Genomic DNA, 16,968 nt, shown 5'->3' with positions numbered 1-16,968 from the left:
TACTGTACAATAACTGTTTTCTGTGAAAGTAAAGAAAGCTGATCAAGCATTGCAATGGTAATTGCACTAGAAACTTTAATATTTTAGTAGTTTTACTTGAAATCAGACAAAAATATGAGATTCCTCACAAAGCAGTAGTTCTGTAGAGAACAAAGTCCAGAAAACTGTTTCATTTTGTCTTTAATAACCTACGTAGCAATTATCAATACAACATACCTATTTTAATCATTTGACATAAATAAGGACCACACACAGTGGTATAATGTCTTTCAAATTATTTATTTTCACTGTTTTAAAAATATATTTTCAAATATTTTGACACAAGGCATGTTTTTCAGGAAATTTTAAACCCATTTTTTCTGATATTAAGTGTAGCCCTTGTTTTGTTTTGAGTACAAGCTTAGGTGTAATGTGATATTCCAGCATGCAGGAAAATAAATCTAGCCGTTTTGCACATTAGTAAAAAAGTGTTTCCAAAGATGGAGAGCACCGTACAGTGTAATGTGTTTTTGAAAAACAGCATATGCTCATGACATCAAAACCCTTCCCAAAATGCAAGGCTGCAAAGGGATGTAGTTAAGATTACACAGCGAGATTTTAGCATCTCCAAACAGAAGCTTTTTTCACTGGTTTTAGACAGGAGGTTTGGGGGTTTTTAGCTCTTTCTCTGTGATAACTTTGTATTATTTTGTATTATGTAGATAGCTGCTGTAATTAGAGAAATAGATATACTGCAGTGCCAGAGAGAGGTCTGAGCTGCTGAGGGCAGGGCAAGAGGCAAGGTTTTTTTTGGGGGGAGATGTCTGCTCACACATCGTGGCACTTGCTGGCCATGGGTCACATCAGGCAGTGCAAACTGCTCGTTTACCCTCCACTTCATTAAACTCACAGCTCTGATCTGGATGTCCATTAAACTGTCCACATGTGCATTATTTATAACCCTTTGGCATGGGTTGTGCGTTCAAAGCTGGCCATTTATAATAAGGTGTTGTTTGGCAATTTCTGTCACCACGGACAAGATATTTTCACGTGTGCATTTGGATTCAAACTGAAAGGGGAAATTTAGTTTGGATCTAGAGAAGAAATTATTTACTTTGAGGATGGTGAGCCCTGACACAGGTTTCTCAGTGGATGCCCCATCCCTGGAAGTGTCCAAGGCCAGGATGGATGGAGCTCTGAGGAACCTGGTCTAGGGGAAGGTATCTCTGCCCATGGCAGGGGTTTGGAAGATATTTAAGTCCCAAACAAAACAATTCTTGGGTTCATTAGATGATTTTATGCAGGCTGGAGGGGATACTTCACAAAAGTTTAACCATCAGTGGCAGGCTCTGCTTTGGGACCCTCTGAAGAAGAGTTTCTCCCCTCTTAACGATGGGGTCACATCCCCCAGACCTTCTCCCTGGCATGGGCAGCATGGAGGCTGTTCCCTAACACACGGTGTCCATCTCAGTCCATGGGGGCACAGCCACCAAAGCAGCACACTCCCCTTTTCCTCTTAACCTCTCTATTGCACTAGGATGATTGAATATCTGCCTTGGGCCACTCTAACACACTTTGCTTCTCCAGTTCCAGGTCCTCCTGCTGGAGTTAAAGCAGCTGCTGCCTCAGCCTCCACGGTTTTTGTGTCCTGGCTGCCTCCCCTGAAGCTGAACGGCATCATCCGGAAATACACCGTGTTCTGCTCCCACCCCTACCCCACAGTAAGTGCCACAGCCCCTTTGTGTGGGGCTGACACACAGCATTTGCAGATTCCAGTCCTTGATCTTCTCCCTGCTGCTTCCTCTCCTTCCCTTTGCTCGCCCTGAGCAAGGCCAAAGGGAGATCCCGGAGCTACAGAGACAAGTGAGAGTTGAGTTTGGTTTATCCCGCCTATCAAATTTTTGTTTAAAACCTATTGCAGAGCATTAGCTCACAAATAATTTCAAAATTTACAGCTGAAGTGGAGTATTTTGCAAGGTATGGTTAGTTTAGAATGTAACAAGTTACATTTTCCAGGACCAGCTGCACAGCCCTGCTGCAGCTGGAGGCGTGTATTCATTTACCGTTTCCATCGAAGTTCCTGCCTTTTTGCCTTGAGTATTCATGTGTGAAGGAACATAATGACTTACAAACAAACATGTTTGCTTGTGAATAGGCTTATTTATGCCTGGAATATTTGCCCAATCTAGCTCTATATGTTTTTACTTGCTGAGAAAGTGACAGGAGGAATTTGAATGGAGTATCAGGTTAGCTTTTTTCCTGTCTGAATCACAAAGAAATTCAGCAATCTTTAAACACAAGGGCCAATTGCTCTCTCTAAACACCCATGTATATTTATTTTCATGTAGATTGAAAAGAATACTCATTCATTTTATATCTGAGGTTTGTATTTAGGTTATATCCAAGGTTTGGATTTCAGTTTTAAGCAAGACTTCCCATCAAAGGTAAAAAATGCAAGCTTAGTTTGATAGGCAAGGAAAATATTGTTCCTGAAATTTCCAAAAGTGCTTCAGGCATGTGGAAATTTCCCTGTACCCAAGGCAGGGGGTTGGAACAATGCGGTCTTTTAGACCCCTTCCAGCCCAAACCATTGTGTGATTCTCTGATTTATGTTTTGGGATTACTGTCTCCTAAATCCATTAATTTCGTAATTGTAGCAAACCAAACCATCTTTAGCACACATTTAAATGTAAAGTAGCTGGAGATTTTCCATTGCAGTTCATACATTTCTATGGCACTCGGTGGGTTAAAGAGGTCAGAATTTAGAGGACAGCTCTGAATGGAGATCAGGAACTTCTCTGGGGATTTGGAGAGAACACCAGATGGTGCTGCTGCCTTCTCCAGATACTTTCCATGCACAAAGCTGCAGTGCTTCTTCCTGGGGCTTTGCTAGCAACGTTTTTTCCTATATTTACAACCCCAAGGAAATAAACATTCTCAGCTAAAAATATTATTCTTTACTATGTGAGTCACATACAAAACTTCCTATTTTGTGGTTACCTTTTGGAGCACCTCAGAGGTGGACAATGACAAGACCAGTTGCTTTGTTTTTGCTGCTCTTGGCCCGGACAGAATCTCACTGCTGTATTTTTGTGGTGTTCATTATGCAGGGGTGTGTATGAACCATCATGGAACCATACCTTAGCCCCAGGTAGAGGCACATGCAGGTGTTTGCACATTTTATTAATCGCTGATGTGTACATGGATAGTTCTGAAAGGTGTCCCCGTCCCTTCCAGCCCAAACCATTCTGTGATTCCATGATCCTGCTGTTACCTTCATGCAGGTGTGTGTACATAGAAATATATATATGCACACTCAGACATATGTATAAATATGTTCAACATGTATCTGTGAGTCCCTGTCCCAGTGTTCTGCAGATCAGCAGGAGCTGTGACTTGCAGAGACCTTCTGTAGCAGCCCTGTGTGCTGAGTGAGGCAGGAATCACACTGGGGGCTCCGTTTCCAGAAGCCAACTTGGACATTTTTAAACAAATGCAAGCCCTCAGGACATATTTAATATAGGACACAATCCCTCAGCTTTATTACTAACAAAATGCTTTGTTTTCCTTTATTCTGAAATGGACTGTGAGCTAAAAAGCTGTTTTATTCAGAGTTGCTTTGCAGTGAAACAAGCCTGCTGCAGAGCTGCTCAAATGCCAACACTGCTGTGCAGACACACTTAGTATATCCAGGGAACTTCTTGTTTGATTCATTGCTGGCAGAGACAAGCAGCTGACAGAGGGAGAGGTTTTAAATTAGGGTGAGGAGGAGAATAAATAAAAGGCCTGTGTCTTTATCATCTCCTCTGCCACCATAAGTAGCAAGTGCTGTAGCTGCAGGTATGGAGCCCTGAAAACTTAATCCATCAGTCACAGCCCTGGCTGCAAAATAACTTTGCTGAAAGTCTGCTATTCAAGCAGAAAGGCAAACTCAGTTTTCAGGCATCAGTGAGAAGAAAGAGAAAAGGACAGGGGTAAAGGTAAATTTATGGGGAGGCTGCATTCTTTGTAGATTGTATTTTATTGCTGAGAACAAGTCCATACAATAGACTTTAGACAGGTTAACAGTCCTTTACATAAGAACACTGCTTTGGTATTTAAGTCACCAACAGAAGAAATAATTAACTCTGTTGGTAGTATTGTGCATATTTTTATTTCAAACATAACAACCCTGACATATTATAAAATGAAGATTTGCTGCCTCCTGCACTGTTCAGTTTGCTTTGCAAAGGCAGAAACCTTTAAAACTTCTGCCGCCTCTGTATAGAACAAAAGACATTTTCTCTTTAAATATTTTGAGCCCTAAGGACAGTATTTGCCTGGGATGTTTCAAACCACAAATATGATTAATGTGTGAAAAATGGAAAAGATTCTCTGCTGCAGTCTATTCTCTGGCCAAGATAAAGGGCAAGCAAGGATCCAATTTCACACTGTTTAATTGTTATGTCTGTAGTATTCTACAGGCATAATTAGGCAAAAATTTCTCTTTTTTATTCTGAAAATGTAGGAAAAAATACAGAAAAATATGAGACTTCATTGATCCTTCATTTTTCAAATATAAGACACAGAACATACCAGATTTTAAGTTAGAAAAATTATCCTTTGTGCTAACTTGTAGCCTACAATCTTGCTTCTCCCCAATTTCTACCACATCCATGTCCAACTGTTGGAAGGATCTGGCTTCTCAAGACCACCTGTAATGGTCCCAAGGTGGCCAAATTCCTTCTAAGAGTGGTGATTCCCATTGTACTGGCAGGATGCTCATCCTGCCCGGGTCTCAGGGAAGTGCTGTCACTGCTGTCCCATCCTGGCAGGGGGATTTTCCCCCATGGTGCCACACACATGGAACACAGTTTGAATTCTAGCACACAAATTAGGCTGGTTCAGTTTCTGCTGAGCTTAACTCCTTCCTCAGGAGGCTGCTCCTGCACTTCCTGCCTTGGGCTGTACATGTGCACTGCCAGGGCCTTTCAAGTGCAACAGAAAAGGAGATTTGGGGGTTTTCTGAAGAAAAAAGACAAAAAAAACTCCCTAAAAACAACCACCAATCTCGTGTTGCGTTCAGGTCAATACAATGCTTAAGGAAGAATCAATGGGATTAGATTAAATAAAATTTAGATGTCAGAAAGTGTCTGGAAAAGGTCACTGTGACACACAGGTAAGTCACTCTGGGTAACTTTGATCTCAGAACAGGCAAAAAGCATCTCCTAAAGAAGCAGGAGAGGGGTGAGGGCAGGAGAAGGAAGGTTAAGGATGAGGATTTCTTGATACAGGAAATGATGAAAAAGTGCCTATGCACAAAGACTGGGAATTTTTTATATGGGAAATTCTGATCAGCTAGGGGAAAAAAATACCATGAGATCCTGGTCAAATATTGAAGACTGTGGGATCTCCACATGTGGAAATCTTCAAGACTTCACTTGACACATCCCTGAGCAACTTGATGCAATTAAACTTGCTTTGGGAAGGGGGTTGGACTGGGTCACCTCCAGAGGAACCTTCCAACCTCAGTTCTATTATTATGAGGCAGTTTAAAACTGGAAAAGTTGGTCAAAAACTGTATACAACAAGGGGAACCAGACAGTGGTAGAGTTAATATGCAACCCTTGGAGGAAAAGATACATTTAATTGACACCAAGATGTCTCATAAGTTAAAAGTCTCCAATAAAACTCGTATGACATTTGAGGCCACTGGCAGGACTTTTTCTTTCCCATCTGAACAATTTCTATGCACAGTCTCCCAGACAAGTTCTGCTTTTAGCTCTCACTATCAGGAAATCAGAGAGTGGGAGTGAGGTCACCTTATTTCACATCTTAAGTGAGTTCCACATGAGTGGAGGAAAGACAAGAACCAACTGACTGTGTCCTGAAAAGGAAAATCACTGAGAAAGAAGAATGGTCTCCATTTATTATCCTTTTATAGTGCACTTCTACTTACACGACTCCTTTCCATTAATCTCCAGGCTTTCTATGGAAGAAGCATAGAGTGATGCACAAATTAGTGACCTGCTTAGCTGGAAACAGCAGGAAAATCCTGTTTAATGTGTTTGCTTCTATTAGTCAGTGACCCACCAGCAGATCAGCAAAACCCAAACAGCAGCAACAACCATAATGACTACACTTTTCTAATCAACAAGTCAAAATAGACTTTAATATGTGTATTTCTGATTGGGTGATGTCATACTGTTCATTGACACCCAAATGATTCTGCTGGTCTGTATTTTCTCAGCTCTTTACCTCACTTTCTAGCACAAGTACCCAAAGATTGGCAAATATGACAAGAAGCTTGCAAAGCATTCAGGTATATATTTAAAACCCTAGATTTCAGATAAGAACTAGTTATTCTCTGGTCTTTAATCCTGACACTAGTTTTGAAATGTTGGTTGATAAAACTGTTGCTTAGCTGTGGGATTCTGCTAAGAGATTATTTGTCCCTCAAACCTACCTTTGACTGAGGTCTCAAAAGACCAGAAGCCTGAGAGCTGGAAGGAGAAGAAATTCCAGGACTGTTGAATCAGAGGAATGGAGTGAGAATATTCCTGCAGAGATCCCAGATGATGCTGTCACGACAAACTGGATTAGCTGGATGAGGAACCAGAGCACAGAGCAGACCCCAGCACTGAAATAGGGGCGATGATTAGGAATTATCTGAGAGTGCAAACCCTACAGTCAGCCCCAGGTACCTGTGTTGGAAAGAGTCTTTGAAAACTGCGATCTATATTTCTGGACTTCTCCAAAGGATGTAGAAAGATCCAAAAGCTGAAAGCCCAGCAAGGATTCATGTTGGCCTGGAAACATTTCTGTGAAACAGTTGGATTTGGTATAGGTGGTATAGGAAGAGGTGCAAAGCAGTGATGGAGAAGAGAGAAATGATCCTATATTTAGCCAAAGTCCAAGTCAATTTATGTGAAAACATGATCAGAATTGGAAACTGACCAATATCTGAGGCAGACAATTACTGATCCTTTTGATTTGCTTATTTTACTGTGAGAAACATAACTCTTAAGCCTGTTAGACTTCTATATTTGTTTCATTCTTTTGCTTTCATGTAAACTCACTAAGGGGAAAATATATTATGTGATTTAACCAGCATACACAGGAGTCTCTGGGGTTGCTCTGTGGAAGAAGAGAGTAATTGCTGCTCTTGGTCTGTAATTCATAGACTCTAAGTGGGATTTCATTAATCTGACTTCAGTCACATTGAATAGAGTCACAGATACTTATTCTAGGGTCATCAAGGATTTCCTTTCATTAAGGAAAGAAGCTAGATGTCTGTGACAAACTGGATAAATCTTCTGAAAGTTTCCCTTCTCTTTGTTTAGTCTAGAGAAGGTATATATGCTTATCTTAAACCAACTGATCTGCAACATAAACTAGATGTGGAAGTATATACAATTATCTTAATCTAGATCTTAAAACTATTAACTGTCATAAATTCCCATCATCCAGGTGTTTTCCACTCAATTCTTTCAGGCAGACACAACTTTTGATTTTGCATAGGATGCATAGGATGTGTCAAAATTCCAACTTTGGGTTTGCATCACACTTTCTGATCCTCATTTCCTCTCCATATTAAAGATTTGGATAAAAGAAAACTTTGGAAAATAGAGCTGATGCAATTATAAGGCAGAAATTATTTGTTGTTACATATTGTAGATCTTTCAGTGATTAGAAGGATGCTGAAAGTTTCTTGGAACAAAGGGAGAAGTAGCTGGCAGAAGTTGGCTAAGTAGATAAAGTTGCTGTTGAACAGAAGGTTTTTAAGGTCAGCAGATTCCGTAAGGTTGAATTTTAAATATATGTTCATTGATTTGTGTATTACAAGCAGTATTTATCACTGTATCTATATAGCATGTTTTACAATGTGAAGATATTTATGCTTATTAATTCCTGTGTGCTTTATTTAGCATAGAAATAGTGCATAATTTGGGGGTTATTTTAAAACCTTATATTGGACAGTATTTAAAATGTGTCTTTTTAACAAACCACATGTTCTATTTTTAGCCTTTTTGTCGTTGTTTCACATCTTCGGTGCCAGCTCCCAAACACAGTACATTCATTATTTTAATTGCTTTATCAACTTTACATTTTTTACCTATCTTATTTTTGTCAGAGAGCAGACCACAGGAGGGATGTGACAGAGTATAAATTGATTCTGAAGATATGCTGGTTTATATGATTTTTAAAAGGTCTCCTTGTAAAGCCCTACCAAAACAAATTTGATATTGATTTTTTCATAAACCTCCCTTCTTGTGTCACTACCTTGTCTCACACCCAGGGATATCAATACAGTCTGACAATAAGTCCTTGGTGTCCTGACCTTCCAGTCGTCACCAGCCTATGACACCACACTCTGCTTTCCTCCTCAGAAGGCTCAGGGACTCTCCAGGAGGTGTTCCAAAGGGACAGGCAGGTGATGGACGCTAAGTGAGCTACCTGGAAGTCCAGACAGTGGGTTTTCTTCCAGCTGTAATACCTGGAAATGCGAATTCAGGAGCAGCTGAGAGAGCTCCAGGTGTTTATCCTGGAGAAAAGGAGGCTCAGGGGGGACTTTCTGGCTCTCCACAATTCCCTGACAGGAGGGAAGAGCCAGGTGGGGGTCAGGCTCTGCTCTGAGGACAAGAGGAGATGGCCTCAAACTTCACCAGGAAAGGTTCAGGTTGGACATAAGGAAGAATTTCTTCACAGAAGTGGTGTTCAGGCCTTGGCAGGGGCTGCCCAGGGAGCTTTGGAGTGCCCATCCCTGCAGGTGTCCCCTGGAGGTGGCACTCAGTGCTCTGGGCTGGGGACAAGGTAGAGACTGGGCACAGCTGGGACTGCATGGGCTGGGAGGGCTTTTCCAACCTCAGTGATTCTGAGATTCTTTGGATTGGCAGGATTTTCCTGCCAGTGGGAAGGCAGGGAGCTGCGTCTGTTCTTCCCAAAATTTCCATCTGAAACTTTCTAACATTTTAATTCTACAATTAAGGTGGGAAAAAAAAAGTTACAATTGTATGTATGTGGCAGCTGCATTCACTTTTGTGCACAGCTTCTGTTTCCAGCAGTTACCTTCAATAATGCAGAGTGAAAAACAGATGCCACCTTTCAAAACATGAGCCAACACCTGAACAGAAACCATTGCTAGACCAAAGTGGCAGCCAAGAGCCTTACTGGAGACCATGGTCAAGGATCAGTGGTTATTTGGAGCTCTGAGAGTTTGTCCATCTGTGAAAGGAAGGCAAAAACCAGCAGTCCTCAAGAAAAGTACAATTTGTGACCTCAGACTTTTACATCTTTAGGGAGTTCACTGAGAGGGCACAGCAGTGGTCTGTCTGCTCTTCTCAGGGATGCAGAACTTGAAGTTCATTCTCTATAAATACAGACATGTATAGATTTTTTTATTACCCCACTTTGCTTCCAGGTAGAAACAACTTAGTGTAGCCCCCAGTACTGGATAACTTGTGAGTCAAGGAGACTCTAAAATATGATTTTTAGAATAAAACATCTCAGTACTCTCTGCCCCTTGAGTTCTGTGGTGAGTTTTGAGCCTCTCACATCACAAAGGGACCCTGAAATGGTGGAGTGTGTCCTGGGAAGGGGCTAGAAAACAAATCTTAGGAGCAGCAGCTTAGGGAACTGGGGTTCTTCAGTCTGGAGGGCAAGAAGGTTCGGGAGGGACCTCATTGTTCTCTACAACTCCCTGAAAGGAGGTTTTAGCAAGGGTTGGTCTCTTCTGCCATGTCCAAAATGAAAGGATGAGCAGAAATGACCCAAAGTTGCACCTGAGGAGGTTCAGATTGGATATTGGAAATGGAAATTTCACTGAAAGAGTGGTCAGGCCTTGAAATTATCTGCCCAGGGAGGTTTGGAGTCACTGTCTGTGGGAGTGCTCAGGAGGAGCCTTGATGTGGCCCCTGGAGACAGGGTTTGGGGTGATGCTGGTGCTGGGTGATGGTGGGACTTGAAGTTCTCCTCCAGCCTTGATGATTCTGTGATTTCCAGGAGCAGCAATGCCTGAGGAAGGGCAAGGTAGACAATTCTGCGATGGAGTTGTACAAAAAGATGGAGATTATTGTGGTTTTACCACGTAGAATTGAAGACTTACTGTAATTATTCATGAGGCTCGGTGCCTGTTCTAGGCCTCATCTGCAGCAGTGATTAAACAGGGCCCAAGGAGCAGCACCTGGCCCCAGCTGGATGTGGTGGTGACTGATGTCAGCCTACACTGCTTATCATGAGCCCCTCCAAAGCAGAATTGTTTTGAAAAGAGCTATTCAGAGCAGCACAAAAATGAGCTAGACACCAAGTTAAAAATCGGTGTGGATCGCTGGCATGGAGTGCTCCACTCACCGCCTGGCTCTCTCCCATTTAGCAGTGCAGCTGAGCCCAGAGGAGGGATGTGTGCTGAGGGAGACCCAGCTATGCAAACACCATTTCACTGATTTAACTCAGGCCAGATAGAACAAACTCAGTGCTGCTCTGTGGGAGGCTGCAAAAACAAAAACAAAACCCAGTGGCTCATTGTTGTGGGCAGGAGGGAGCAGCCTCAGTGTCTCTCCTGAGCCCACTTCTGTTCAGTGGCTCCATTACTGACCTGGCTAATGAAATAGAGAGGCTGCCTATTAAATTAGCAGGGGATAGCAGGCTGGGAGGGATTGCATGTACACAGGAGACAGAAGCAGAATTCAGGCAGGTCTTGAACGAACTGGGAAATTGGTCTGGGAAAAGCTGGGTAAAATTTAGTAAGAAAATGGGTACACTGAATAACCAACTGCAAAAGTACTGTGTAGAGAGCAATTCTCTTGATTCTTCAGAAGAGGATTTTGAGGTTATTGTGCATCCCCAGATTAACATTAACAGCCTTTATAACCCTGTCCTGAAAAGCCAAATGAGAATCCCTGGAATTTTTGAGTGCAGGTTTGGAAACGGTGAGAAAGCTATGGACCATCCTTAGACAGTCTGAAGGATAACAGAAGGTATTATTAGAGAAACTGATAGAGAAAATGGGATTTCTGGACAATGTTGAAAGCACCAGAGTTATTTAGTTGTAAAAAGATAAGGGTAGTGGTGGGGAAAGAAATGATAAAACTTCATGTAGATTAAAGACTGGTGCAAAGATCAAGGTAATAATCTATTTTTCATGTTCCTAATAGACTGGAAAAGAAGCTGTGGGTTGAAACTGCAGCAAGAAACTCAAGCTAGATTAAAAAAAAACTATTTCTAATCATGAGATTAGTTAAGCAGTGGAATAGATTGTGCAGCCTAGGGAGTTGCAAAATCTCCTTTTATTGTAAGTCTTCAAAATCAGGTTGGGGAAACATCTGTTTGAAATTGTGCAGACACAGATGAACCTGGTTTAAAGAAGAAAGATAGACTCAGGTGATCTCTCAGAGTCCTTTCAGCTCCATTTTTGGATGATGCCATATTTTCTACCTAAAATTGGAGTGAAAACACATGCCCTACTCTAAGTAGTATATCTATATTCATATATATTTATAGTTATAGTTATGTATTTATAGTTATGTTTATTATTTTATATTTATATTTAATTTTCAGCATGAGGCAGCCAATACACAGGTAACCAACTTGTATATGTTCTTACTTCACAACACACACCACAAGCCTGGGCTGTTTTTTCCTTTTCACTCATGTCCTTAAGGTCTCTATATGGCTTTCCCAGTTCACTTCCAGGTTTCCTGCAACTTGCAGAGAACAGAGATAGAGATATGTAGCTCACTTACCTCATCAGAAGTTGTGTGGAACCAGCTGTAAGCAAGGTGCAGACTACCTTTCACTAAATAACATTCCAGCCCACCACAGTAAATGCTATCTCTTGTCTTAACTCCTTGCTTGGGAAACTCCCTGACTGCTTGGAAAACTGTTAGAAATGTATTTTTTTTTCTATAGCACTCTTCTGAATTTTTCCCAGGTTGTGTTAAGAACAGGCAATTAAAAATAGAAGCCAGAGGGATCAGAGTTTATGCACATTACCTATTAAATTGTGCTTTAAAGGAGTCAGAAATGCCAGGAGATGGCATGCTGCTTCCAAGTGTACAAAAAAATGCACACCAATAGGGCTCAGGTTGCAGAGGAAAATGATGTTCCCTGCACCAGCTCTTCCTCAGCATCTATTGCCATTGCCTGGTTGGGGAAGTAGATTGACTGCATCCTCATAAAGGACTTTGATTTCATTTTATTCTTCACAGCCCTTGCTGGCTTTCAGAGACTGATCTCTGTCTCTCCTTCTTAGACCGTGAGCTAAAGGCAGAAGAAAAATTAACCCATCATCTATGATCTGAAGAAAAATAGCAGTTAGGAAAAGAAATCCCTTGAGCAAGCATGTTACTGCTTCTAAGATTGAGCAGCAGTTTATGCTTTATACAGGCACATGCACGGGCCAATATGTGACAAGGTGACATTCCTTTAAATATTTCTTATTTCAATTGTTTAATCTTCTCTTTGCTGACAAAGCTGCCTTTTTTTCCTCCTTCTGTAATCAAAGTCTCTGGCATGTTAGGCTAATTGAAATGACAGGCAAAAGTTTAAAGTAAAATCGATTCTTTGTCACTGAAGCATCCCCAAGTGTTTAAAAGGGAATGTGAGCTGAGGAAAAACAAGATGTGTGTTAACCAGTTAGAAACCAAAATCTTTTGCTATAGCAGCTTGTTTTAGGAAAATGCGAGTCGTTAATTTAGTGAAGATGCATTTATCAGATTCAATTAATAAATTAATTCTGAGAATAATTAACTTTGCATTTAAAATAGCCACAGATGCAAATGGATGAATGATGCTGGGAGAAAGAAAGGAATTAAAACCAAGGCATTTTAAAAGCCTTACAGCAGAAAATCCTGCTGTTTGTCCATCTTTGGAGTTCCAGTGAGAAAAAGCTGATGGTTGCTGGAATGAAAGTTAGCCCTAAGGAATTCTGTGATGTTTAGCTGTTCCTAAGTGTTGTATCCATGTCCCATGGCAGTTGGTGGTTTAGAAGGAACCTGTGCTAGGTAACTGCAATAATGTGTGGAGCCAGAGACAGCTTGGCCTGTTTGACTTTCAAATTAACCGTAGGAAATGCTGCCTCATGAATATTAAATTTCAGCTTCCTCTGCCGTGATCAATACATTAATTTTTATGTATGACCCACAAAGATCCAGCCTGTCAAGCTACGGGCATTTGTCCAATATTCTTGTGTAAATGTCAAGGCAGATGGTTCTCAAAACCTGCTGCAATATTTCACGTAATAATAAAGGTGTCTGGCTGCATTGACCTCTTCATATCAGAAGCGGGAACCCAGGCAAACTCTGGCTAAATGGGACAAACTAGTTTGGCATTTTGACAAGCAAAGGGGCAAAGAGTTTGGCTAGAAAATATGGCATGTTCCCCCTCTGGGCTTGTTCTGAGCCTGGGGAACTTCGCTGGAGCAAGTCTTCCCAGAAAAATCACTGTCTGTGGAAGGAACAAAATGTGTTCTTGTAGAAGCCTTTGCGTGGTCTCTGAAGGGAGTTGAGGTGCCTGGCTTAGAGACAGATGCCTTCACTCTGGATTTCAAATGTGAGAGGAGGTGAACTCCCCTCTTCCCCAGGCTGTAGGAGAGGCCAGCTCAAGAACAGAGGAGTGCAGAGACCCATTCAGCAGCTGAAACTGCCAGTTCACGTGGAGAGGTGTTTAATGATATCTCAGAAACATCTCTTATTTATTTGGAATTCACTTTGAAGGACTACATATTCCAATGTTTTCAGGTCAATGTGCCTTTTGAAATGCTAATCAGGTGGAATTGGCCTTTACCACAAGCAGATATTTGTATATCAAAGAGATTCCTTGCACACTTTGTCAGTCTGAACCAAGTTTAGATTACATTGATGCATTATTTTTAATGCTGATTCCTGCTAAAATCTTCTTTTCTATGTCATTAGCCCTCTAATTATTTTTAGCCTAGTGTTAGTTAGCCATTACCAGGCTCAGCACCGCACAGGGAAGTGACTATTATTCATTCCACTGGTTCATTACCCCTCTATTTTTACGTGCAGGCATCACAAAGCCTGTGTCAGAAATAAAAGTGGCAATATTGAGCACTGTAACACTGTTCAGAGCTGAGATTTCCCTCCCCACACTTCCTGTGGAGGATGTTCTGAGGCTCTCAAAACCCCCTGGAGGGATCTCTGTGTTCCTCCACACCTTTCCCTGCACAGGTTGCTGCAAGCAGGATGCAGAAGCTCTCATGGATGAGCAGGGACTGCAGAGCAGCTGGTTGGCTCTGCTGCAGCCCTTGGGCCGAGGCACTTGAGTGACAGAGGAGAGACTGAACTGGCATTTCTTCCAGCACTTGTCCTTCCCTGCTAATGCAGCCAACTGGCTGAGATGACCTTCAGCTGAGAGTCTCTGAATGGAAGTAATTTCGTGATTAAACAAAACTAGACTCGGGGGAAGTTTGAACAGTCTGTTACAGAGCACACTTTTATTCCATGCTTCACTCCACTGCTGAAGGGATGAGCCACCAAAACCCAGGAATAAGGAACATCAAAGGTTCTAGGTGACAGAAATAGAAAGCTCCAGATTTCACAGCAGATGCAGCACTGAATCCTCCATTGGGAAAGTTTTGTGTAGAGCTAAATCACTTTGTCAGAACTACTGATGGTAAAATTTAGCCGTATTTATCCACTTCCATTGTTTATCCAACCCTGTAAAAATAAATGGTACATAAAAGTCCTAATCTGAATAAAACCAATCTGTAATCAAGGCACAGGCACAAATTCACTGAATATGAATGGATTGCAACAAGTTACTGTGTCTGCTCTGTTTATTGCCATCTGCCATCTGTTTGGAGCAATCGATACCCACCCGAAGAGCCCTGAAGTAACAGGCTTTGTAGCACTCACATTTTACATTCTCCAAATACTGTTTATTTTAGCCTGGAAACATTTGTCTCTCCCACCACAGGTGATCAGCGAGTTTGAAGCCTCTCCCGACTCATTTTCCTACAGAATCCCCAACCTGAGCCGGAATCGCCAGTACAGCGTGTGGGTGGTGGCCGTGACGGCTGCAGGGAGAGGCAACAGCAGCGAGATCATCACCGTGGAGCCACTGGCCAAAGGTACAGGGGCAGCTGCCCAGAGCCAGCCAGGCTTCTGTGCTGCCAGTTACTGGCAGAATTGGCCACTCGTGTGGCCTCTCCGTGCCTCACCGAGGGTGGGGTTTGTCACCTTGCAAAAGGCGAGGTGACAACTTGCAGGTAATTGCTCAAGTTTTGCTGGAGTCAGCAGAGAGGGGATGACGTGCTCCTCCAGGGGGTAACTCATCCAGCCTACCTTAGAAGGGAATAGATGGCTTTTTGGAACCATTTTTATCTTCACTTGTTGGGAATAGATGGCTTTTTGGAGCCATTTTTATCTTCACTTGTTGGGTACAGGGGGTTTGCAGATGATGCCTCTCCCCCTCTGAATATATTTCTTTTCCTTGCTGTACAAGGTAACTTCTTTATCATTCCTTTCCTTAGTAATATCTCTTGTGTACTCCACAAGTACCATCTTCTGTATAAAATGGTCTGATTAACATATCTAAACTCTGAACAATTGTTCTCTACTTGCATTATCTTTGAAGTTTGCTGCTTCTATTTCAGATATGATGAAAGGATAATGTGCCTCAAATCTTGAATATTTATTTCCAGCTGTATTAGTTGTTCTATTAAAAGATATTGCTAGGGCCTGTGGATTCTGCCTTTTGAGATGTGATGCTTGCAACATTAGAGCACCTTGGCTTGGAAATGGAGGCCTAACATTTTGAACAGCAAAGTGAGAAGAGTCCCATCCCACTCAGTCTCTACATGGGGTCTTCAAATTGATTTTTTTTTTTACTACTCAACTTGGTACCATTACAGCCTGTGCCAGGATGGGCAGAGAAATGCACAGATCCCTGGAGCTGCAAAATTAGATACATTTAATTGGCTTTACTGTTTTACAAGCCTGCTAATTCTTCACTTGGGTGTTTAATGATGTAAAGATGTAAAATAAAGTGTCTAGTGCATTATGATGACAAGTTCTTTCTGAAAAGGCTTTGCTGAACTTCAGCCTAGTGCCACCAACATGAAAGCACTTTCTGCATGGAAGGGCAAACTCCATCACCATGGGAAATCTCCCTGTTCCTACCTGTCTAGCTGGTAGATCATCATTTTAATGCTGGTAGATTAACATCAGAGCTGTTACCCTGGGCTGCATCAAAAGCAGTTTAAGTACAGGGTTGAGTGAGGTGATTCTGTCCCTGTGCCCCTGTGCTCAGGTGAGAGCCCACCTGCAGAGCTGCCCCAGCCCTGTCCCAGCCCAGGGAGGAGCTGGAGCTGCTGCAGAGAGCCCAGAGGAGGCTCCAGGATGAGCAGAGGGATGGAGCAGCTCTGCTGGCAGGAAAGGCTGGCACAGCTGGCATTGTTCACCTGCACAGGAGAAGCTTTGGGCTGAGCTCAGTGTGGCCTTGCAGGGCCTGGAGGAGCCCAGGAAACCTGGAGAGAGACAATTTCCAGGGAATGCAGGGACAGGACATAGTGGCTGCCCCTGGATCCCTGGAAGTGTCCAAGGCCAGGTTCGACACTGGGACTTGGAGCCGTCTGGGACAGTGGCCCATGGCAGGCACTTGGAACTGTTTATCTTTAACCTTCCTTCCAACCCAACCCTTGTAGGATTCAGTGATTATGATGGATGGTATTGCTGATTTTGGAGGTTACTGTTTGAACACCTGACAGTTTCCCAGTGTGGAGAAGCTGCAAACAGAGTTCTTCAGATCTGGAAAATCTGGAGCTTTTCCATTGTAGCATAAGTGCACACTGCATTATGGACATCAGTGAGACCAAAGCTGAGATCCTAAAAGGGGGATGAGGAGTGTAAAGGACACTAGTGAAGGAAGATCATGTAAGAACAATGTGTTCCTCCTTTGCTGTCACCTGTGTGTAATCAATGTGTGGTGATGAAAAGAACAAAGCAAACAAAAATAAGCATAAAAATAGATGCTCAAATAAGGGCAAAAATT

The 16,968-nt window shown here is 42.3% G+C and overlaps 1 protein-coding gene across 3 annotated transcripts in view; it reads left to right on the top strand.

Annotated features, from left to right (window-relative positions):
- The window catches only part of DSCAM (DS cell adhesion molecule), a 443,286-nt gene that overhangs the window by 365,876 nt on the left and 60,442 nt on the right, over positions 1-16,968 (top strand). For all 3 annotated transcript variants that reach the window (XM_068179584.1, XM_068179590.1, XM_068179585.1), the window contains exons 20-21: positions 1,567-1,700; positions 14,893-15,046. In XM_068179584.1, coding sequence (XP_068035685.1) covers positions 1,567-1,700; positions 14,893-15,046 — 288 coding nt within the window. The remainder of the gene's footprint in view (positions 1-1,566; positions 1,701-14,892; positions 15,047-16,968) is intronic.

This window comes from Anomalospiza imberbis, chromosome 2 (genome assembly GCF_031753505.1).
Source record: "Anomalospiza imberbis isolate Cuckoo-Finch-1a 21T00152 chromosome 2, ASM3175350v1, whole genome shotgun sequence".
Taxonomy (NCBI): Eukaryota; Metazoa; Chordata; class Aves; order Passeriformes; family Viduidae; genus Anomalospiza; species Anomalospiza imberbis.
Note: the sequence above shows the minus strand (reverse complement) of the source record. Positions and strands in the feature narration are given on the sequence as shown.